General features: G+C 42.3%; 1 protein-coding gene across 1 annotated transcript in view; it reads left to right on the plus strand.

The window, feature by feature from the left end:
* LOC126204133 (RIMS-binding protein 2-like) overlaps positions 1 to 26457 on the plus strand; it is a 1140279-nt gene that overhangs the window by 539315 nt on the left and 574507 nt on the right. Inside the window, exon 7 of the mRNA XM_049938546.1 lies at positions 21741 to 21881. Within this exon, the coding sequence (XP_049794503.1) occupies positions 21741 to 21881 (141 nt within the window). The remainder of the gene's footprint in view (positions 1 to 21740; positions 21882 to 26457) is intronic.

Below are 26457 nucleotides of genomic sequence, written 5' to 3' on the forward strand. Positions count from 1 at the left end.
TGATCTGCAGCTAGTGTGTGCTGAAAAGTTGTCCTCAAAGCCTGTGGTTCATGTAAGCAGAGATGAAAATCAGTGAGTCATGTCTGGCCTGTATGATGGGTGATCAAAAACTTCCCACCAAAAATGCTACAGGAACTTTCTCATTGCACCTGCAATATGTGTTTGACATTCGTCAAGAAGAAGGAAGTGCATGAAATTTACATTGTATGGGCTGCATGAAATCAGGCTAAATCTCTCATCAGCACACATACTTGGTATCTTTATGTGCTCACTGTACACTCAGAACTGAAAAGAGTGACATGACACAATCAACAGGCATACTAGAGACACTGTCAGACATGATTATGCAAAGATTCATCAGATTTTCATTGTGGTTTCCATTTTGTGATCAGTCAGACCTCAGTTTCTGAATAGCCCTTGTATAATGAGCCTTTCACTGACTGGGAACTGCTTCAGGTTCTTGTCTTGGCCACAGGCTCTTATATAATGTACAATTCATAATCAGATGATACAACATCTGAATGTTCCGCAGAGGCTCCATCTACTCAGGGCCTTCAACCACATTTGAGTTGAAAGTCTTTTCCCTTCTCAGTGGCAAGATAGTAACATTGTCCCTGTCTTTAAACCAGGCCAACAGCCACTGTCCATCAACAACTACACCTCCTGATTACCATCACCAACATGGTCTCCAAACAGCTTGAAAGGATGGTAGTGTGACGACTATGCTGGATCGTCGAATCATGGGACATTTTGTTCTCCTATTAGTGTGGTTTCTTGGATCCACTCTCGACCATGCGGTTAGGTTGGCATTAGCAATCTGACAGGCTTTTTTTAAATGGCAACAGCTCATTGCAGTGTTTTTTGACCTTTTCAAGGCATAGGGCACCTCTTGGAGCCATCATGAGTGGGCCTTCCACGTCTCCGTGATGATTTTTATTTGTCAGTGTTTGAACCACCAGTTGTTTTGGGTTAGGGTTGGTACATCACTCAGGTCCCCAGGATCCTAAAGAACTTTGTCCTGCATGACTCCGTGCTCAACGTTCCACTCTTCCTCATCCTCTTCAATGATGTAGTCATCTCTGTCTTACCACTGGTCATCCCCACACTGTATATTGATGGTTTTTGCCATTGTATATCTCCTAGTGCATCCTTGGCTGAATGCCAGTTCCCAGGTGCTGTTTAAAGGGTCAATGCTTGAACAATTTCCCAAGGCTTCCAGTTCTCTCCTGCAAAAATATGAATCGTGCATTTCGGTCACCATACCACAATCCTTCCTGACTCAGAACTCAAGTTTCTGACCTGAGTTGTACTACTTGCTGAGCTGTCTTTCTCTGGGTCCAGAGTCATGTAAGCCACTTGGAAATAAATTCGACAATTGTTTGCCTAGAGAAGTAGTTGCTCATCCAATACTCACTTTGATGGTTCCAAGAGCAGATTTGCAGTTGCAAATAAGACCTCTCATCATGTGGAGGTGGAACAATGTCTAGTGGGGCTACTGCTTCGTATAATAAACTCTGCACTATCAAGGAGACTACTGCTGCATGGCACTCCTCCTTCCATTCCTCACAGAAGGAATCCACCATGCTGCGTTGGCTCCACACTGGTCATACCAGATTACCAAACATCCTTGTGGGCCATCTGTTCCTTCTGGCTTTCTATTACTAAGCAAGAGCTTCTGGGTTCTTTGCCTATAATATTGTCGTGACAAAATCACAGTCAACTACAAAGCCAAAGGCAGGGTCATCAGTGAAGTACAACACTTAAAACTGAAAGCATGGTTATTGCTTATGCTAACATTCATCTAGAAGAGAACTATTGCAAAAAAAAGTGCAGCTATTTATACAAACAAGGTACATTGCAGAATAAAATAAAAAAAGACATCAAATATACCAGGATATCGAAACATTACAAATATAACATACTTCAAGAATCTTCCCAGAATGGTAAGTACACTCCTGGAAATTGAAATAAGAACACCGTGAATGCATTGTCCCAGGAAGGGGAAACTTTATTGACACATTCCTGGGGTCAGATACATCACATGATCACACTGACAGAACCACAGGCACATAGACACAGGCAACAGAGCATGCACAATGTCGGCACTAGTACAGTGTATATCCACCTTTCGCAGCAATGCAGGCTGCTATTCTCCCATGGAGACGATCGTAGAGATGCTGGATGTAGTCCTGTGGAACGGCTTGCCATGCCATTTCCACCTGGCGCCTCAGCTGGACCAGCGTTCGTGCTGGACATGCAGACCGCGTGAGACGACGCTTCATCCAGTCCCAGACATGCTCAATGGGGGACAGATCCGGAGATCTTGCTGGCCAGGGTAGTTGACTTACACCTTCTAGAGCACGTTGGGTGGCACGGGATACTTGCGGACGTGCATTGTCCTGTTGGAACAGCAAGTTCCCTTGCCGGTCTAGGAATGGTAGAACGATAGGTTCGATGACGGTTTGGATGTACCGTGCACTATTCAGTGTCCCCTCGACGATCACCAGTGGTGTACGGCCAGTGTAGGAGATCGCTCCCCACACCATGATGCCGGCTGTTGGCCCTGTGTGCCTCGGTCGTATGCAGTCCTGATTGTGGCGCTCACCTGCACGGCGCCAAACATGCATACGACCATCATTGGCACCAAGGCAGAAGCGACTCTCATCGCTGAAGACGACACGTCTCCATTCGTCCCTCCATTCACGCCTGTCGCGACACCACTGGAGGCGGGCTGCATGATGTTGGGGCGTGAGCGGAAGACGGCCTAACGGTGTGCGGGACCGTAGCCCAGCTTCATGGAGACGGTTGCGAATGGTCCTCGCCGATACCCCAGGAGCAACAGTGTCCCTAATTTGCTGGGAAGTGGCGGTGCGGTCCCCTATGGCACTGCGTAGGATCCTACGGTCTTGGCATGCATCCGCGCGTCACTGCGGTCCGGTCCCAGGTCGACGGGCACGTGCACCTTCCGCCGACCACTGGCGACAACATCGATGTACTGTGGAGACCTCACGCCCCACGTGTTGAGCAATTCGGCGGTACGTCCACCCGGCCTCCCGCATGCCCACTATACGCCCTCGCTCAAAGTCCGTCAACTGCACATACGGTTCACGTCCACGCTGTCGCGGCATGCTACCAGTGTTAAAGACTGCGATGGAGCTCCGTATGCCATGGCAAACTGGCTGACACTGACGGCGGCGGTGCACAAATGCTGCGCAGCTAGCGCCATTCGACGGCCAACACTGCGGTTCCTGGTGTGTCCGCTGTGCCGTGCGTGTGATCATTGCTTGTACAGCCCTCTCGCAGTGTCCGGAGCAAGTATGGTGGGTCTGACACACCGGTGTCAATGTGTTCTTTTTTCCATTTCCAGGAGTCTATGAAGTAATAGATAATTGCTTGGAGTTGGGTTTGAACTGACAACCCACAATACACCAACCAGCAAATCTAGCCACTGTACCATACTGCATGCACCAGTATTGGGTGAAGGCTTGCAAACATTTGAACCAGTTCTCTGTGAAATTGGTTTTTATTCTCAGGCGTAAAATTTTAAACTGCATTTGGGGTAGGGGCAGGGTATTGGGACTGGGACTGGGACTTTCCCACCTTATGGTGAGTGTGGAGGACCCTCTTTGCCAGTTGCATTGGTCAGTCCTCTTTTACTCTGTTTTACTCGATTTTAGATGTGGTTATGCCCTTTCTCTACCACATCCTATTTTCCTTTTTATTGGTAGCACTCTGGCAGTTATGCAATGTGGAATGCTAGCTCACTGCCACCCACCACAGGTGGTCTGGTCCATACCAGCAGACTGGCTGCTTGCTGATCCACCTGTCTCATCTCAGCACCAGGATGTAGTTGGCCCGTAAGCCTGGCCAGGGCACTCAGCCCTCGTGAGCTGCGGTTAGGCCCAGGCTGCAATTCTCACTCCTTGTGCTGCATTTGCAGTGCTCATCTCGTCCACATTTGAAAGGGCATAAAATTTCTTGTAGCCTGCCCAAAACATATTTTGCCATAGTATAAGCAGACACATGAACTTTTACATTTCTGTAGAAGAGTTTTAACAAAATGTGTTTCAAAAATATGTACCACAAAACAGCTCATCTAGGTAACTGTCTCAAGAAGCAGGAAACTCTTATTTATCGCATCAGATTCAGCATGGAAAAAAAAAAAAATTATTATTATTTATTCATCCTGCACTCACATGAAAGAAAACTATGCAACTATTAGAATAAACAATTTGGTGAGAACCTTACTAAGTATTGGTATATAAGAGAGCTGTCATTCCTCTCGAATAACGTGTAGGAAAAATGAATGTCAATGTCTTTATCTGGGAGCTCTGATTTGTCTTATTTTATTGCGATGGCCATTTCCCCGTGTAGGTGAGAGTCAAAAAAGTATTTTGGTATTCAGAGGTGAAAATTAGTAATTGAAATTTCATGAAAATATCTCACTGCAACAAAAAAACACCTTTGTTTTAATGACTGACTCCACAAATAGCTTATCATTCTGTTACACTCTCTCAACTATTTAACAACAAGCAAAACAAGCTGCCCTTAACTTCTTTGATGACCTCCATCAGTCCTGTCTGATTAGGATCCCATACTATGCAACAATACTCCAGTAGACTACAGACCAACGTAGAATATTATGTCTCATTAGTAGAGTTGTTACATCTTCTAAGCATTCTGCCAATAAAACACAGTCATTGGTTCACCTTCTGCACAATGGTTTCTACATGACGGTTCCAATTTAAGTTGTTTGTAATCATAATCACTGGCTATTTAGTTGAATCTACAACCTTTAAATTGGTGTTATTTGTCATGAAACTGAAATCTAATCACATTTTTTAGCATTCATGTGAAGCACCTCACATTCTAATTTTTTATGATCAAGTGCCATTTTTCGTACTTTGCAGAGACCTAGTCTAAATCTATTTACAAATTTGTTTTTATGTCCTAATGGCTTTACTCGACATTAAACAACAGCATCATCTGCAAGCAATCTAAAAGGGCTATTTGTATTCTGTCCTAAATCATTTACACAAATAAAGAATCGCAGAGGGGCTATAACACTTCCTCAGGGAACCCCATACTCCACTTTAGTTTCACTAGATGACAAAATGTGACCTCTCTGACAAAAAATCGTGAGTCCACTCACAAAACTGATATAATGCTCTATGTGTATGCAATCTTATTAGAAGCTTCTTATGAGTAATGATGTCCAAAGCCTTCAAGAAAGCTAGAAATGTGGAATCATGTTGGAATCCCCTGTTACTGCATGTGGATAAAGAGCCAGTTGCATTTCACAGAAACAATATTTTCTGAGAATTCCGCCACTGGTTATGTATCAATAGATTGTTTTCTTTGAGGTATTTCATAATGTTTTAACACAGTGCATGTTGCTGCTGCAAATTGATGTCACTTATGTGTTTCTATAATTCAGCAGATTACTTTTATTTGCTTTCTTGTGTATTGGTGTATCCTGTGAAACTTTCCAGTTTTTAGAAACAGAGTGATTATATATAATTGCAAGAAATTAAGCTATTTCTTCAGCAAACTCAGAAAGGGACCAAGATCTGGAATGGAAAGATTTACAGCATAAAGTTGCTTAAGTTGCTTCTCTACACCTATGGTATCTACTTCCTAAGTACTCACGTTGACAGCTGTTGTAGATTTAAACTCTGGAATACTTACTACAGCACTGTTGTTGGTGGCATTACCACTACCATCATGCAGTAAAGGTGTTGATTGTGTATTACTGCAGGTATACCTAACACATGACCAGTATCTCTTTGGTGTTTGTTACAGATTTTGAGGCAGAGTTTAGTCGTGGGAATTTTAAAAGCTAGTGTGTTATAGTGACCATTTACACTTAGTGTAACCCCCTGATGGAATTGCTTAAAATAAACTAGTAGCAAGCAGGCTAAAATCTTTTGTGCCACCCTACAACAGTTTGGAAAGTAACACTGCTGTGATATTCACCAGGAAAGCAACATACTAGGATCTTCGCTTTATAGCTTACCTGTCATTATGTAGTCTCCATTCATCTTTAGAACATATTCTGATGTTGCTATTTGTGACAGCCTCAGAAGCAAAGTTTCCAAATTTGCTTTTATTGGACGATGGACTTTTATTCATTCATGTACATAGTTTTATTTTATACAAAAAAAAAAAAAACTGTCAAGTGACTGTTATGAGAAATAAAACAGCAGAGCTTGAGATCTTATTGTAATCTGATGTGGAAAGTTATTGTAGAAGTTTTATTTCATCCGGGTACTATTGCCTTCCACTGTCTAAAAGATCACATGTTGACACATCAAGATAGACTCAGTATCTCTCATTTGTTGTATTTGAGATACAAACATGTTTGCAGTGATCACACAGTGCCATATTACCACTTGGCAATTAAAGAACCTTTCGCTAGGTTACACCCACATCAAACCAAACCACATCAAACTATATCATTTAAAAAATCACAAAGTAAACTATATAATTTAAAAAGTGCTATACATCACTGAGTGCTACATACACAGCTATAATAATAGTTGTTTGTTTATTTATTTAGCATATTCCTCTTCTAACATGGATAAAAACACTGTGGGCATTCAGTTTTCTCTGTGACTCAGAGAATACTATTTTCATCAACTTTGTGGGCTGATCATTGGAGAAATCTGCTACCATGGGACTAACAAGCAGTTTCATCTCTTAGGGTTGGGTTGGGTTATTTGGGGAAGGAGACCAGACAGCGAGGTCATCGGTCTCATCGGATTAGAGAAGGATGGGGAAGGAAGTCGGCCGTGCCCTTTTGAGGGAACCATCCTGGCATTTGCCTGGAGCAATTTAGGGAAATCACAGAAAACTTAATCAGGATAGCCGGATGCAGGATTGAACTGTCATCCTCCCGAATGCGAGTCCAGTGTCTAACCACTGTGCATCCCTTAGGTTCATGATGTTTGCTTCATTTCTGCCACTCAGAATCACACTACCTTTCACAGTGTGCCAAACAATTCTACAAAACATCCCCCAGGCTGTGGCTAAGCCATGTCTCTGCAGTATCCTTTCTTTCAGGAGTGCTAGTTCTGCAAGGTTCGCAGGAGAGCTTCTGTAAAGTTTGGAAGGTAGGAGATGAGGTACTGGCAGAAGTAAAGCTGTGAGGATGGGGCGTGAGTCGTGCTTGGGTAGCTCAGTTGGTAGAGCACTTGCCTGCGAAAGGCAAAGGTCCCGAGTTCGAGTCTCGGTCCAGCACACAGTTTTAATCTGCCAGGAAGTTTCACATCAGCGCACACTCCGCTGCAGAGTGAAAATCTCATTCTGGAAACATCCCCCAGGCTGTGGCTAAGCCATGTCTCCGCAATATCCTTTCTTTCAGGAGTGCTAGTTCTGCAAGGTTCGCAGGAGAGCTTCTGTAAAGTTTGGAAGGTAGGAGATGAGGTACTGGCAGAAGTAAAGCTGTGAGGACAGGGCGTGAGTCGTGCTTGGGTAGCTCAGTTGGTAGAGCACTTGCCCGCGAAAGGCAAAGGTCCCAAGTTCGAGTTTCGGTCCGGCACACAGTTTTAATCTGCCTGGAAATTTCAATTCTACAAAAGTTATTATTTTATTTTTCAAGTAGTTAATTTGGATGCACTATGGTTAATAGAAAACTGCATATCGCGCTAGGTGCAAATGCTTCTTTTGGAGACATCAATGAAGTGAAGTTGTCATTGAGTTGCCATGTCTTCTTTCTCACAAGAACTGCAAAAAAGGTAGCAAGTTACTCAGCAATTCAGCCTACACACTGATATATCAGCTGTTGTCAACCAGGCAACCTAGGCATGGCTGAACCTATGTGTGCTATGGAAGCCAGTCCACTGGAGGTGGGCTAGCAAGGACTGGCAACATCCTATTCATACCTCTGCACTCCGATGAATAGTGGGTTCTGTTCTGCTGTTTAACACCATGGGTGGAGTGCCGCCATTGCATACAGAGCCCCAGATGGCTACTTGCCAGCTCCATCCACCTACTGATCTGATTTTTTCTCTCGCCTTTATTTTATTATTGTCGATCAAAGTAATATCAAATACATTTTTAGCTGAATAAAAAGTTCTTGGTTTTCAAGCTGCGTCAGTTTGAATAAAATCCTCGAGCTTTCGATGGCCATCTCCGCCATCTTCAGGAGTTCTCTGACTGCTGGGGCTGCTACGGTTTCTCACTTATATAGGCATGGTGACATCATCAGCAGCCAATCAGATCGATCCAATGTGGTGTGCATGCATAAGTTGACCCGGGCAGCTAGCGGAGCTATTGCCTCAGGCAGCACCGGTGATGTCAGGTGGCGTCAGGGGCAGGTGCCACGTTTGAAACTGCCGCTACCGCGCCATGCATCTGTCTTTGCTTTCTTTCAATGTCCAACGCCCGTCCCCATGCCCTGCTGAGTGTTTATCCCTGGTCTCTGTTGAAATTGTTGTTGTTTAAATGAATCTTGGCCGCTTCCTTTATAACTGAGTCCCAATATATAGACGCATGAGCCAACACTTTTGTATTTTCGAACTGTATTTTATATCTGTTTTCTAGGGAATGCTCCGCTATGGCTGACTTGTCAAGCTCCCTTTGTTTTATATGGCACTTGTGCTCAGCACAACCTTCTGTGACCGTGCGAATTGTTTGTCCAAATACATGCTGCCACATTCACAGAGTACACCATACACACTGGACACTCGAAGAGCAATGTCGTCTTTAACAGGGTGCAACATATCTCTTATCTTGGGGGCAGGCCGGAACACTGGTCTTAGCCCATGTATCTGCAGCAGACGTCCTAACCTACTGCTAGTTGCTCCACAGTATGGCAGGAATACAGTCTGTTTGGCCTCTTATACTGATTCACCAGGTGTCATTTGTCGGCGGCCCTTGAAAGTGTTTGCAATTTCTCTTTTGCTGTATCCATTTTCCCTGAAAACACGTTTTAAGTTCTGAAATTCAGACTGTAGGTGGTTGTCATCAGAGATAATCTTGGCTCAATGAACCAATGTGTTCAGGACAGCTTTCTTGTGTACAGGGTGGTGGAAACTATTGGCGTTCAAGTACCGATCAGTGTGTGTTGGTTTCCGGTACACTGAATGACCGAGCTGGCCTCCTGCCATTCATTCAACCAAAACATCCAAGAATGGTAGCTTGCCATGCTTCTCCATCTCGACAGTAAATTAAATGTTGGGATGGACACCATTCATGTGATCGATGAAATGCTGTAGTGTATTTTCACCATGAGGCCATATCAGGAAGGTGTCATCAACGTATTGTAGAAAGCGAGACGTCTGCTATGTCGCAGTTTGCAGAGCCTGCTCCTCAAAGTGCTCCATGAAGAAATTTGTGACTGCTGGAGACAGTGGTGATCCCACGGCTGTGCCATCTGGCATCTGATACTATTCATCGCACTACAAAAAGTACGTTGTTGTTAGGACGTGACGGAACAACTTAATGATTCCAGATGGAAAATGTTGGGCCAAAAGATCCAGTGTATCCTGTATTGGCACCATTGTAAAAAGTGACACAACGTCCAGGCTAACCATTAGGCCGTTTGGGCCTATCTTCATTCTCTTGAGTGTCTTAACAAATTTCTGCGAGTTCACAACATGGTGTTCGCAATGTCCCACTTTTGGTGGTAATAATCCTGCCAGATGTTTAGCAAGTCTGTAGGTGGGTGAACTGATTGCACTAACAGAAGAACACGTTCCTTGTGTATATTTGGTAATCCATAAAGCCTGGGAGGTCTGCCAGCACGAGGCATTAATTTCTTCACCACTTCATCTGGTAAGCCAGAATCCTTCAATAACTTCCCTGTCTTTCTGACAATTGCCTGTGTGGTATCACAACAAAGCTTGCGGTACTTGGTGTCTTCTAGTAAATGTAGCATCTTCAGGTGGTAGTCTGCAGAGTTCAGAACCACGGACGCATTCCCTTTGTTGGCTGACAAGATAACCAAGTCTTTATTCTCGCCCAATAACCATAAGCAGCATCGTTCCTCCTGGCTAATATTAGATTTTGGTGGCTAAGCTTTCACCAGGATATGGCTGGTAGTTAGCCTGACGTCCTCAGCTGCATCGTGCGAAAGATTCCTAATGCACTGCTCTATTCCACTAATTATATCCAATATTGGCAGACGTCATGGAGCTGGAGAAAAGTTGAGGCCTTCACTCAGTGCTGATATAGAGCCATCGTCCAGTTCTTGTTGGAAAGATTAACAACCGTTCTATGGGCCTTAACGGCTTTCACAACAGTTCTTTCGTGATCTAGTCGGTCGAACTTGGTACATTGCTTCGATGTTACCTTGGATAAACTTGCATGTTGTTGCTCTGCCGTGGCTACATCCAGAAATTCCCAATAAAATTGTGACAATATTGATGACAAAGACAGATGACACTCAAGTAGGTTCCTGGTATTATGATCAAGCTCGTACCTTGTCTGTCATATCTGCTGTATCACTATGGCAAGACTGGTCCTCTTCAAGATTCTGTCCATTGCAGTTGTTTGAATGTGGTGCTTGACTACTGCAAAGCAAGGAATTACCTCCTTGTCCCAGCAGTGTTGTAAAAATGCCAAAGAACTCAGCAGATGTGATCTCTTTTTCCCCAGTTTTTCTAACAGTCTCACTCTGCGCATTGTGTCCTCACCGTAGAGGAAAGCTATGTGTCCTTGGAGTCTTTCGCGATGGCATACATGAGTAAAACGTTCTCGGTTTTCAAGCCACGCCAATTCAAATAAAATCCTCGAGCTTTTCATGGCCATCTCCGCCATCACCGTCAAGAGTTCACTGACTGCCAGGGCTGCTATGGTTTCTCACTTATATAGGCATGATTACATCATCAGCAGCCAATAAGATCGATCCAATTTGGCGTGCGTGCATAAGTCGACCTGGGCAACTAGCGGAGCTATTGCCCGTGGCAGCACCGGTGACGTCTGGTGGCACCAGGGGTAGGTGCCACATTTGAAACTGCCACACCCACGTCGTGCATCTGTCTTTGCTTTCTTTTGATGTCCAACGCCCGTCCCCATGCCCTGCTGAGTGTGTATCCCTGGTCTCTGTTTAAATTGCTGTTGTTTAAATGAATCTCGGGCACTTCCTTTATAATGGAGTCTCAATATGTAGATGCATGTGCCAACACTTTTGTATTTTCGAACTGTATTTTATGGCTGTTTTCTAGGGAATGCTCCGCTATGGCCGACTTGTCAAGCTCCCTTTGTTTTATATGGCGCTTGTGCTTAGTACAACGCTCTGCAATCATACGAATTGTTTGTCCAATATACATGCTGCCACATTCACAGGGTACATCACGCACACCGGACACTCGAAGAGCAATGTCGTCTTTAACAGGGCGCAACATTTCTCATATCTTGGGGGCAGGCTGGAACACTGTTCTTAGCCCATGTTTCTGCAGCAGATGTCCTAACGTACTGCTAGTTGCTCCACAATATGGCAGGAATACAGTCTGTTTGGCCTCTTCTACTGATTCACCAGGTGTCTTTCATCGGCGGCCCTTGAATGCGTTCCTCTGAGGCCCATTGCTAGTGCAATCAGTTTGCCCACCTTCAGACTTGCTAAACATCTGGCAGGATTATTAGCACCAAACTTGGGACATTGTGAACACCATATTGTGAACTCGCAGAAATTTGTCGAGACACTCAAGAGAATGAAGATAGGCCCAAACGACCTAATGGTTAGCCTGGACCTTGTGTCACTTTTTATGAGGGTGCCAATACACTGGATCTTTTGGCCCAACATTTTCCATCTGGAATCATTAATTTGTTCCGTCACATCCTAACAACAACGTACTTTTTGTACGGACAGCTTTTGATAAAAACTGACACCACATAGGCAAATTAAGTCCAACTTTACATAATTTTGTCATTGTTATTCTCGTAGAAAAACCATATTTGAGGTTCTAGTAATATTATTAGCAGTTGATCCTGCCTCAGTGTCAAATACTTTCTGGTTGGATACTTTTACAGCATTAGATTTCCAAGTGTTAGATCATGTCAATTTAGTGTCTCCAGTCATTCCTTTTCATGACTATGAGTCACTTTTTCAATCCCAAAAACAGCTGTTCGAGCCAACATTGGATAAAGGAAGAGACTTTCTTACCCACACTCAGCTCAAGCCATCCACTAACTGTTTATGTGTTGCCATGCTTGACCTTTGCCATTTGCCATGAAAGATGTTGTTAATGCTGAATTAGACAGACTCTAGGACTCGGGGAGTATTTGATCTGTGGTATTGAGGCAGTGGACAAGACCATTAGTTGTGGTTAAAAAAACCATGGGGGCAATTCAGCTGTGTGGTAATTTTAAATACACAATTAACACGCAGATTAACATGGATGTTTATCCAATCCCTTGCACTGAGGAGTTATTGGTGGGATTGGCTGGTGGACACTATTTTTCAAAGATTGATTTGTGAGATGCTTATCTGCAGTTGCCCCTCAATGATGTATCACAACAGTTGTTTGTTATTAATACGATGATTCGTCTCTGCAAGTTCATTAGGTTACCTTTTTGCGTCAGCCTCAGGAATTTGTCTGTGTTTTATTGAGCAGAAAGTTCAGTGTATCCTGGAGTGTGCAACTTACCTGGATGATTTAACTGTCATGAATATCACCCGGGGAGAACATTTGTAACATATACAGGCAGTATTTCAGGCACGGGAGGATAGTGGTCTACATTGTAAATTGGAAAATTTTACACTTTTGTGCCTAGTGTTAACTATTTACAATGTGTCTTAAGCAGGGAGTGCATTAAACCTCTTGATGACCATGTTGCAGTGATTCATAAATTACCTGCCTCTTGGAACTTGAAGCAGCTACAGTCATTCCTTGGCAAGGTAAGCTATTATAAGAAATTCATACCAGATGCATCAGAGTTCTCACAACCCCTCAGTGAGCTTTGAAAAAAAGATGTGATATTTGTTTGTCCCTGCACTTGTCAGCGAGTTGTTGTGCAGCAAAAACATTGTTTACACAATGCTCATTGTCTTGCTACCTTCGATCCCAAGAAAATCTTAATACTGCTTGGTGACACATCGCAATAGAGGATTTGTGCTGTACTGTCCCACAGAAATCCGGACAGGTCAGAACAACCAACTGCTTTCACATCTAAGACCATCTCGCCCACAAGACCGTCTCGCCCACCCAAACAATTACTTCAAAATAGAGAAGGAGGTGCTGGCCATGGTCTGTAGTGTTACGAAGATTCATTTTTTCTTGTATGGCACTAAATTTCACTCGGTCACAGATCATGAACCATTGATACTGTTGTTCAATCTCAAGACTGGTCTCCCTGACAAGACAGCTCAGAGACTGCAGTATGAGACACTATTTGCAGCAATCCTTTTTATGATATTCATTTTTGGCCCATTGTACAGCATGTGAATGCTGATGCATTGCCCAGGTGCCCATGGATCCTGATGTGGCTTTTGATAGGGAGGAAACAATTTATTTTAAGTTTGAAGGTGTGTTAGATGTGCCAAGGAAGTAGCAGTAGCTACAAGTTATGATCCATGGTTGTGCAGCATTGTTGCAACAGTTCAATTGTGATGGCCTGTGCATCTTCCTGAAAGTGTCCAACCAGATTTTTGATCTAATTTTAGTATAAAAAAGTGACTCAGGGTATGTTAGGGAGAGCATTGTTGCTTACAACAGAGGAAGATGAGTGCTGCATGGAAGAGCCTCCCTGAATAAATCCAAATGTCTTTGAGTTGCTGCATTCTTCTCACTGGTAGATGCCTCCCATGCAAGCATGAGCTGAGCAGCATATATATTGATCAGCAATAAGCACTCATTACAGTCATTCGATGAGTGTCACACCTGTTCACAGAACCAAGTGGCCCCTCCCCAGAAGTTTTAGCATAGCCTCAACCGGTCATCCGTGGGATACATTACATGTGGGTTTTACTGGTCCCTTTCTTGGATAGTTATGGTTGATACTGATGTACACCACATCAGACTTCCCCTATATAGCACAGATGTCCACCACAACAGTGAGATCCACCATCAGGGTGCTCACAACTATTTTTGCCACAGGTGTTGTACCAGTCACACTTGCTGTGCTGATTATGACCCCCAGTTTTTGGTGTAAGACTTTTGGACATTCTGTCACCTGGTATCCAAAAAAACCTCCTTGCTATCCAGCATCCAACTTAGAGGCAGAGGGGATAGTTCAGACTTTAAAGATGCTATTGAGAAAGGCATTCCAAACTATGCCAATATAGGAGACCCTTTCACACTTCTTAGACATGTACCACACCATTCTGGTAAATGAATGTAGTGTGGTGGGGCTCTTGCATGGACAGTGACCTAATACATTGTTGGCTCTTTCATGTCCTACCCTCCACCCCCAGCAGTCCTATTTTATGCCCCATTTCTGGAAGATTGTGTTGGTTGGTTTAGGTCTGCACTCTTGGGCATTGACCTGAGTGGACAGAAGGGATGAGAGTCCAACACAGAGATTGGCAACTTTTTGAGATCATGGCCAGGTGCTTGAGACACAGAAACCAACTACAGTTGTCACAGGAGCATAGTCAACCGCCACCTCAGTAGCCAACTCTGGGGATCTGGGGATCATCACCCTGTACTGATGGTCAGTCCCCTACCCCCCCCCCCCCCCCTGCCCCCCCCTCGCAACATATGAGGCAGAGGGACTCACCATTCTTGCACCCTGATTATGACTTAAAATCATAGCTGTGTTCCTCTTTCACAGTTTGGTGGAGGTGGTGGGGGCAAGGAGCAACCTATGAAGGGTAATTCAATCCCTCTGATACCACCTTCACAGCATGTGGAGGTTAATTCACTCACTCGGATGCCATCTCCACAGCCCGTTGGACACGGCTAAGGACAGTTTTCGTATATTGAACTGATGGCCAGGCATCCAGTTTCTACTCTCCTCTCCCAGGTGTTTAAGAAATGGACCTAGACACTTTCACCCTTACATGCCCATTAAAGGGGGGAGGGATTTGGTATTCGCACCTGCCAGTAATGCTACAGAAGAAGTGGAACCAATGATGTGGCAGCCAGCAAACTGGGTGTGATGGCCGTAATCAGGGGATCCCTATGCCGTGTGTACTGGAGAGAGCCTCTGGTTTCTGAGGCACCAAGTTAAGGTAGTCATCAATTCAAGCAAGTCATATGTTTACTAGCATAGTAGTGTGATGTGAGGATATTTGGTCACTTAAATGTTTGCACATTTTGGTGAACTTTTTCTTGTTTGATCTCTTGATTATGTGCACAGTTGACATTCTGGCTTTTGTTCTGGTCTCACTGGGGTTTTGTTCTTTAGACCCTATAATTCCTGCTGTTGACGACTTGGCACAGCTAGGATATAGCAAAGATTTCTCTCATCAGAGGTGAGCCCCGGGAGACCGCTTATCTGCTCTGGTCTGTGTACAGCCCAACCCATGTACTCTTTATTTCTCAGCTCTGGCATCAGTATTGCTTTTAAGGCCTCAGTTCTACCACTCCCACATAGTTTCAAAATTCAGTCAAATTTCTGGTTGATGTCTCAAAATCCAAATTAACTATTTCTTGACTGAGGGGCTAGTGACCTGATCTCACAAGGCACTGACATTATGAATCATGGAAAACACCAGTGATGACACTGACATCTGTTTCATAGCACAACAATGGCGTCTGCTGCAGCATGTGGTGGGCAGTCACCGGCAATTGGGGACAGAAATGACGAGGGGGCGGGTTGTTGCACCGTGTCCTCCCTTTCCTGAGAGGCTCCAGGGCAGGAATGGGGATAACGTCTCTATAGCAACAGTCTCATCAAGGTCTGTGGTCGGCGCCGGAGGTGTCAGCAGGGGTATTGGAGATGATGGCTGCACAGGACCCAGCAATGGAGGTGGCAGCGGCTGCAGCAGTGGAGGCTGCACTAGCAACGGCAGTTGAGTAGTGGGGGCAGGGCAGGAACCCCAGACAGCAATCTATCAGGCAGCAATGTCAGCTGTGGTGTGAACTGGACTGTCTGCAACACAGGTACAGTCAGTGGCGGTGGCGGGAGAGTTGATGGGCCCTCCAGATCAGACCCCGCTGTGTGCAGGCGCATCTGGTCAGTAGGCGACAAAAACCATGAGACCCAGGCAGGTGCACCTGGACAGAATCCTTGTGGAGCTGACAATGCAAGTGGTTGTAGCATCAGGTGCAGCAGGTGAAGGAGAGTCTGTGGTTAGAATCCATATAGCAGCTCGCTAGGACTCTTGTCCCACACCAGAATGAAATAGTATGAACTCTAAAAATGGTCTAAAGCAGCTTTAGGGGACCTCTTGGACACATACTTCTGCATTTGAGTTTTAAACATCCCAAACATGTGTCTAGCCTCTCCGTTAGACTGAGGATGAAACATTGGAGCTGAGAGATGGCAAATGCCACTAGCCTGACAAAAAGATTCTAATTCTAGAGAAATAAACTGGAGGCCATTATCAATAACCATGGTATACAGAAGTTCCTCAACAGCAAAAATCTTAGACATTGCCAATATAGTGGGCACCATGTACATGTATGGACAATGCCCCATGTGGGGAAACTTGGAATAGGCATCCACTACCATAAGCAAATACTGATTTAGCAATGGGCCAGTAAAATCAACATGTAGACACTCCCACAGGTGCTGTGGCATTGGCCAGGGCAAAAAAGATGCCCACAGGGCTGCCTGTTGCTGAACACATTGAGTGTAAGTGGCAATACTCTGCGTAATGTCCCCATCTATGCTCAACCAGTACACATGATGGTGGGTTAAAGCTTTGGAAGCTTTGGTGCGAGAGGTCCACCAATGATGAACATGCAGAAACCGCACTTCATTGTGGCATAAGGAAGCAGGAATCACAACATGGGGAGCAGTGGCCTCCATAGCTACCAAAAGAATCCCATCAAACACAGAAAGGCATTGCTGGAGGTAGAAGTAATTATGCAAGGGATCTAAGGCATGGACCGGGGTTCTTCTGGCCAACCTTGATGCACAAAAGAGGGGATCCGACTAAGTACGGGATCCATAGCAACGGCCAGTGCTGTTGTGACACTAGTGATGCGAAAACCATTGAATGCATTCTAGTTCCCAGTGTATAAATAGAAACAAACCAACTCGTCCTGATTGAACAACAGGTCTTGCCCAATCGAAAGGTGAGATAAGGCATTGGCATTGGCGTGTTGTGACATTGGTCGTTAATGGATCTGATAATGGTAACAGGTGAGGAGAGTGCCCACAGCTGCAAGCAATGTGTTGCCTTGTTCAACAGGGAAGATGAAATGTTAAAAAGAGCAACCAATGGCTTCTGATCTGTGATGAAATGGATCTTAGAACCATACAAGAAGACATGAAATTTCTTGAGAGCAAACACAATCACTAAAGCCATCTTTTCAATCTGAGAATACTGGTGCTGAGTGGAAGTTAAAGCCTTAGAAGCACAAGCAATGGGTCATTCAGACCCATCTGCATATTTGTGTGCCAATACCATGCCAAAACTGTGCTAAGAGGCATCTGCAGCCAATATGAGATGCTGACCTGGCTGAAAAATAGGCAGACACAGTCTAACGTTTTGACAACACGAGAAGTGGTGCGAAACTCGATTGCATTCACAATTCACACCTCACTCTCATCCTCTTCTCTGGATAATCAGCTACATTGATCTCCCAAAAGTTTCTTCTCTGAAGACTATCGCTGGTTATAGGAATTTATTTGACTATTTCTCTACTCTTGAAATGATTGGGTACTCGCAGAATACTTTCAGTTCAGTTATGATATATTTTCAAGTTCCACAGTCAACAACTTCTGCAAGTCAACTTAGTCATCAAACATTAGACTCTACATATTTATAATAACATTGGTCTAACAACCAAATGATTTATGGACACCACAAACGTCTTGTCTCATACAGGGCTGAGACATGAAGTAAGTTAAAAGTCTATAATCAGTTGTTCATTTGTCTTTTTACAATAATCAGATTCACTAACACAGCAAAGAATTGCATATAATTACACTGTGTTCTTTCATACAGCATCTGTGGTGCTAGCGGCAAACATTTGTCATCATCAGTGGACTGCTACGCTTACAGTCTTCTCATAACAAACTTCCAACCTGCACACAGAGGCAGGTGGCGCAGTAGATAAGCTTCCATGCTCCAACTTATGTTTCAAATATTGTGTGTTCAAGACAGTAGAAGGATGAGTGGTTCTAGAATTTATGCAGAAATTCTTGAAGCAATGCAACAGGACAATTTGAAGCTTAGATTTAAGCAAAGCAAACACTCGGTCAAAAGCTGGGGACCAGAAAAAAGCATGTTTTTACGTAAAAGCACATTAAGGCACTGAGCATTAGTGGATGCGCCTGGTAAAAATTTGTGGTAGTACGCAACTTTACCTAGAAACACCGACTGTTCCGTAACAGAGGTCAGTGACGGCAAAATGTCAGTTGCATCAAAATGGTGATGCAATGACTTGACCAATGTGCAAGAAACCTCCAAAACCTAGGTACTCAATGGTCAGTTGGAAAATTGAGATTTGGCAGGATTGTACTAGAGACCCACAGACTGCAAAACAGAAAACAACAAAATGAGATTTTTAAGGTGGTTTTTAGTGGAAGAAACTGAAAAAACGATATCATCGAGGTAACTGAGAAAAGCCAGACACAGCGGCTGTCAGCTGTTCTAAAGAAACACTGAAAAATTGTGGGAGTGCTAGTGACACCAAAAGAGATGCTTGATATCGGTATGGATAAAAATATTTATATACAACGAGAAGGCGTGTAGTGGCCCCATCTGAGGGGAGCTGGAGATATGGTTCTGACAAATCAATCTTGGAAAAGCAGTGGCCGCTTGATAATATTGTGAGCAACTCATCAGGGTGGGGCAAAGGGTATGTATCTGTCACGGAATGCACAGTAATTGTGACACCGGAGTCACTGCAGAGGCAAAGCTTGCCCATTGGCTTCTTAATGATGGCCAGTGGTGTAGCCCATTCACTGGCAGAAATAAGCCGAATGACATCGAGTGACATCAGATGATCTAATTTGGCCTTGACAGTGTCACACTATGTGACAGGGAACCTGCTGCTCCTGAAAAAAACATAGGTGGGCAGATTCTTTTCATCATAATGTGGGCTTGAAAACTGGTAGCACAACCAAGCCCAGGGGAAAATAGATGAAAACTCAGAGCAGAGAAAATCCAGTTGCTGATACAGAACTTGATTTGACACTAAATGTACCCCATCAGCAATGGAGAAACCAACAGCATTAAACGCATGTAATCCAAATATAACTGCGATATGAGAATGATACACAAGAAAGGTGAGAGAGTGAACAACAGATTAGCAAGACACGAGCGAAGAACAGACCTAAGAGGGGAATCTGCTGTTTATTGTAGCTAATCAATGTCCTTGAAACATGTACGAGTGGAGGGGAGCCCATGTCCATGTATGTTTATACATTTACTAAAGTCACTCTGGGCACCTCTGTCCACTTGCATTCTTAGTGGGTTATTAAACACACACAAATCAGTAAACAATTTGTTTTATATCCTTCGGTACTTCTGTGTCTCCACTTGTGAAGAGGAGTTACACACCAATGCAATGTGATCTTTCTTTGTGCAAACAGCCCAATGCTTAGGGCATGCAGCATGCTTGTGTTGGATGAAGCAGTATGGGCAAAATGAAAGGGGTGGAGGGGCGGGCGTCGGCACACGGCCACTCTTGAGACGCAGCTTGTAGCTTCATAACCAACACAGACTTTCCTGTCTGGGGCCAGACCGATAATAACATCACACACCATGTGATCAGTGTAGGATTCATGATGGGCACTAGTGGCAAATGTACAATGATGGCTCAATTCTGCAGCCCAGGCTTTGTAAGATTGGTTTGGGCATTTCTGACAATGGTATAATTCTACATGCATCACAATTACGTGTTCTGTCACAGTACTAGGTTGAGAGAAGCTTGCATATTTCATCAAGTGATAAGCTGCCCAGTTCTTGCAAAGGCACAAGTTGGCACAGCAACTGGTAAATGCACAGGGAAAGTGAGGGAAGAAAGAAAACCCTATTTAGTTTTCCATTACCCACCCAAAAAACCTGGAAATGTTGCCGTCCCAATCTTCAGCTGATTCATCATATGCTAAAAAGGGCAATGGTTGCATTGACAGGAGAGTAACCTACGAACTCATAGATGCCACTTGATTGAGAGTGGTGGTGAGAGCCTGCTGTTGTTCCATGAAAGCTTGCTGCTGGGCAATGTTATGTTGGAGTATTTCTTCCATTGAGATGTTTGTTGGATGGCTTAGCACTGACACTAACACATGGAGAAAACGTAGTCCTCACTGGTTGCCAAGTTTGCTTTAGCAAGAACAAATATGATTTATGGAACACAGTACTTTATAGAGCAACATGTAAAATACAATGAAGTACAGGTTGTGTGTAGTATGGAATACATTGACTGGACAACAGTAATACAGGTCACAGAATAGGCCGAGCACTCATTTGCAAATCGTGCATGTCATGAGTGAAGGTACATAACTTTCCTTGCTACTGTCAGTCTTGATTTTATATCCTTTGTAAGTGTGCCATCGTCAGCTATTTTGCAACCCAAATAGTAAAACATATCTACTACATTTCATGTCTAATTTCCTAACCTAATTTCCCAGCCTCATCTGATTTAATTCACATGCATTCCATTGCCCTTGCTTTACATTTGTTAATGTTCATCGTATAATCTCTATTCAAGACACCATTTAGTCCATTCAACTTGTCTTCCAAGTTCTCTGCTATCTGTTAGTGAATTGAAATGTCATTGGTAAACCTCCAAGGTTTTATTTCTTCTCCCTGAACTGAAATTCTCTTTCCAGATCTATTATTAGTTACCTTTACTGCTTGCTCAGTATACAGACTGAATAATATCATGATTGGCTACAGTCCTATCTCATTGCCTTCTTAATTATTTCTTACTTTTTATGTCCTTTGACACTTGTGGCTGGAGTCTGGCATCCATGTATTCTATCCCTGCTAGTTCAAAATTCCAGAGTATATTTCAGCCAACATTACAAATCTACAAATTCTGTATATGTATTTTAGATTATATTGGGTTTGGTGATAAGTAAAAGAAGCTACCTGTAAAAGCAACTTCCCGTTAAGCCCATTTAAAGAAGGCAAGAAAGCTAAAAACAAAGACTTTCTCTTGGAGAAAGGTCCACAAAATATGCTGTAGAAACAGCAGAGGCCCCAAACCAAATCTTTTCATTCACAGTTCATTATTGACAACAGTTTTGAAATTTTGTCGCATATCTTATTGCACTGTCAGTCCTGTACATCTTACCTGTCCGCTTTCTTTACCCTCCTCTTATTTTATTGATGGGTAAGCTTTAGAAATAGCAGAAGGTACAAAATTAAGCATGCTTGTATATTAGTGTTCCAGTCTGCTGTGCAACATTTGTCACTGGTTCAGTTGTCAGGTCTGGTATGTTAACATTTTTCGTCCATCATGAATGTCATTAATATGTTAAAAATGCTGTGCACTATATTCAAAGTTCTATCATATATTCTACCATGACAGTTATTTTCTGTTTGTATTTTGAAGATAGCCAATGTGTTAAGTCCATTGTCCAATTTCTTTTATTTGGTAATACATTTATATTTGTTATGTTTATCTTTTAATTTTAGTTTTTGATTATGTAAATTACCAGATCATTTTATTCACTGTGTACATCATTCATTTGAAAAGCTGATAGTCTTTTATGTAAAATAATTTCAGACTCTGCAAGGGTTGATGGCAGTGGGAGTGCGGGTCCAAATCGCCCAGCAGTCATGACGTCATCTGCACTTGACAACCTTGGTGACATGCACCAAACCACCTCACGAGTATTGCCACATGGGCGCTCATCTAGTCAACCTGGTATGCAGACATCTTGCTTCTGTATTGTATTTTGATGTGTACAAGTGTTTGCTCTGTGGAAACAATGAAGTCATGGCCATGATAGTGCTTAATTTAATTGAAACTGAACTACCTTAATTTATCTCAGTGTGTCTCAGATTTCTGTAAGATGCCCCTCTGAAGAGAGAACATGAAACAAATTATAAGACATTGAAAAACAGAAAGACAGTGAACATTATACATATTTTTTAATTTTTTGGAGAGGACCATCCAACATTAACAGCTTTGATAGGAATTCAAGAAAAAAGTTTTGGGGTTTGAAGGGATAAATGGGTACATTTGTTCCAAATGTTAAGAAATGAGTATGCTCTGTGCCTTCCAGTTTTTTTACATGTGATACATTACTAGACTCAAACAATTAACATTTTGACCCCTTTATTGAGATCTTCTTCAGGATCTTCTGGTGTTCCCAGTTAGCTGAACACTGTCAGAAGCCAGTGTCACACAGGCTGATCAACTCTCCCATATTTCTGAGTATCTCCTGTATTATAACAATTTTTTAAAATCCTCTTACTTCCTTTAATGACCATCTGTTTATCGCACATATTTTTTGTCAGTGTTGACTGTTAAAAATACCAGGGTTGTTCAGAAAGTAATGCACTGCATTTTTTCTCAGCTGAAAACAATTTTACGAATTAGAAATGTTACATATGTATTATTTGAAGTCTCCTGAGTGATTGTGCCAAGTTTCCGTCACTTCCGACAGATACCGTAGCTGCAGGACAGTTGCAAAATGGCATCTGTTGGTGATGTACATTAAAAGCAATATGTTCTCATTGAATTTCTCACTGCAGTGAAAGAAACTGTGGGGAATATTCACAAACACTTGTGCAAAGTCTATGGAAGTACAGTTATTCACTGGACACAGAGGGTGAGTCATCATAAAGTGGTTTGGCAAAGCTCCATGATTTGCAGTGGTCAGGGAGACCATCTACGGCTGTCATACCTGACATGTTGAAGTGAGCTGATGTTGTCATTCACGACCAAGATGGCGCCGATAGGAAAGTGTAGTGACGCTTCTCTCTCGTTAAAAAGGCAAAAAATGAACAGTTCTTCGTGTAGAGAATGTAAAAAGCGTGTGATGAAGGGTATTCTGTGTATCAAATGCAACTTCTGGTTACACGAAAAGTGCGCGAAAGTAAATCTAAAGTTCATCAGTGATGATTTTCCGTGGACATGTCACGGTTGTTTACGTGACGAAACAGCCGATCTTGTAAGTGCAGTTGATACAAAAAACGAAATTATAAAGTTACTACGAAGTGACATTGAGGCATTAAAAACCGAACTTTCAACCATCAAGAAAGAAAACGATACATTAATACAAGAAAAGAAGTCCTGTGTGTGTAAAAGCCATCAAACGGAAAAGCAAGAAGATCGCGAAAATACGAATGACCGATCGTACTTTAAAAACAACATTTCAAGTGTTCCCGTTGATGTCTCGGTAAACTCAGTAAGCCAAAAACCGGAAGATAAATATAAATGGAAGGTGGTGACATACAGCAAAAGGAAAAACAAAGCGCCAGATACGCAACAAAAGGAAAATGACTTTTTAATAATTGGCGATTCGCTGCTGAAGAATATCGCTGTCCCCAATTGCAAGATCGACGTATGACCTGGTATTAGAACGCATCAACTCGGTAAACATTTTAAAAATATGGTAAATGCAAGACAAGATACTACAGAACCAGATTCTGAAACCAGACATAACTATGATGGGGTGTTTATACATGTTGGGACGAATTCGTTAAGGAGCAGCAGTGAGGAAGAAATGGCAAGCGAAACAAGAAACATGATTCATTCTGCAAGTAATATGTATGCAGGATCTCGTCTGATACTTAGCAGAATCATAAACAGAAGGTCGGTGAGTGAAAAATATATCGCCAAAATAAACTGTGCTCTTAAAGAACAATGTGATCGTCTTCGGGCAATTTTTATAGACCCAAACAAATTCCTATGTGAAAACTCACTAGCGAAGGATGGCTTGCATTTAAATAGACTGGGGTCTGTAACGTTCAGCAGAATGTTTGCAGATGTCTGCAAAATCATTAGATGCAAGGGAAACTAATATGGCCTGAAGGGGATGAAAAATCATACACTCCAGCTGGAAAAGAAAAATATAAGCACCATACAAAAAAAGACGATACTAAAGAATTTGCCCCAGAATACAGCTCACAACATGTAAACCAACAAAAGAAAAATTACATAAAAGTACTTCATCAAAATATTCAATACTTTGGTAACAAAAAATTAGAAGCAGAAGTACTCCTGAGTGAAGTAAGACCAGACATATTATGCATAAGTGAACATGGACTAACTGAAAGTAAAATACATAATGTGGCAATAAAGGACTACAAACTAGTTAGTTACTTCTGCAGATCTAAATATAAGGGTGGTGGCGTTTGTATATATATTAAAACAGGTACTCTATCAAAGAATGTAAACAGTGAATCTGCTACATTTCCCATAGCTAGAGAAAAAGACTTTGAAGTTACTGGTATAGTGGCAGAGGATTTTAGAGTGTTTTGTGTGTACAGGTCACCATGTGGCAATATTAGCATCTTTCTAAAAAAAGTTGCTAGCTTATTGAGAATGAATATGAAGAGAAATCTTATTATATGTGGAGACTTCAACATTGACATGGGAAAAGACACAAAAATAAGACAGGATTTTGAAGAATTGTTAATACAGCATAACATGAAAGTGACAATAACTGCACCAACAAGAGTGACTTCACAAAGTGAGACAATTATTGACAACATAATTACTAATATGTGTAACTATGAGTCACATGTAGTTCAGACAGAAATATCTGATCATCATGGACAACTAATCAGCTTTTGCAGAAGTAATGACACAGTATCAGAACCAAAACAAACAACCAAAGAAATTAGGATCATCAGTGAACAAAATATTAACATCTTTAGAACAATGTTAAGTAAGGAAACCTGCTAGAGGCCCAGAGTGTAAATGAAAAATATGATGCATTTATTTCAACAATTAAGTACCATTTTAATGTAGCATTTCCCAAAGTAAAGAGACAAGAAAGGCATCAAGATCAAGCACAGTGGATTACGAGTGAAATACTAGAACAGCGAAGGAAGCTTCAGGACATGAGACGGATGGGCGAAGCTGAAAACTATAAAATGTTAAAAAAGAAGTATAGAAAAACAATAAGAGAAGCGAAAGCAAGAGCAATTGACACCACTATAGCGAACTCAAAAAACAAGGCAAAGGCAGCTTGGAATGCAATCAATGCTGAAAGAAAGGAAAAAGATGGGTCAAACAAAGAAGAAGGTATTAGGTCAATTAAAGTAGACAACACAGTGGTCACAGATGGTATGGAAATAGCAAACATACTGAGTAATAACTATATCAGTGTAGTAGAAAACCTAAAATTGGAAAGAAATAGTCAAAAACAGAAGGGTATTAAGGTACCAAAAAGATCATGCAGTACTATGTTCTTAAGACCAGTCACGGAAGACGAATTGTGGAAAACTATACAGAAACTGAAGTCCAAGAAATCAGCTGGTGATGATGAAATATCAAATCATGTAATAAAGCTGGTATGTGAGGAGATAATAACACCACTGCTGAACATAGCAAACTGTTCGTTCAGAGATGCAATTTTTCCAGAAAAACTGAAGATAACGAAGGTGGTGCCAGTGTACAAGAAAGGGTGTAAGGATGATCCCAACAACTACAGACCAGTTTCACTGATATCAGGTTTCTCAAAAATCCTAGAAATGCTTATGTATACCAGATTAGTTAACTATTTGGACAAACATAACTTTCTCATGACCTCACAACATGGTTTCAGAAAGGGTAAATCTACAGAATCAGCAATTGTCAGTCTAACAGAATACATTTTACAGTCCTTAGATGAGAAAAAGGTTGTCTCTGCAATGTTTCTGGATCTTTCAAAGGCATTTGACACCATTGACCATGAAATGCTGATACAAAAATTAAGCAACTATGGCATTCGGGGGCAACCAGGTGAATCGATAAAATCATACTTGTGCAACCGCAAGCAGTATGTATCATTAGGAAACTCGTACCAATCAGAAACCAAATCCATCAAATATGGAGTGCCGCAGGGTTCGGTAATGGAGCCATTGTTATAATGTATTTGTTAATGATATAGGTGTTGAGGAGGAAGAAAAGAAAATATTGTATGCTGATGACATGACAATACTAAATAGTGACCAAAATATGGAACAGCTTGAGAGAAGAGCATACATGTCTGCAAATGTCACAGCTCAATGGCTGTTGGAAAATGAACTGGTTATAAATCTAAAAAAGACTATGTATGCAGTGTTTAGAAACAAGGAAAAGGCTGTAGACATGGATTTAGAGGTTGATGGAACAAGGCTGGAAGAAGTAGAATCTGCTAGATTCTTAGGTATTCTTGTGGATAATGAACTGAAATGGAAAAAACATATTAATAATGTCTGTAAGAAACTGAGCTGTGTCATATTCTTAATGATGCAACTATCACAGTATTCAGACAAGAACCTTCTGTGTGCAGTGTATCATGGAC

Source organism: Schistocerca nitens, chromosome 9 (assembly GCF_023898315.1).
Source record: "Schistocerca nitens isolate TAMUIC-IGC-003100 chromosome 9, iqSchNite1.1, whole genome shotgun sequence".
Lineage (NCBI taxonomy): Eukaryota > Metazoa > Arthropoda > Insecta > Orthoptera > Acrididae > Schistocerca > Schistocerca nitens.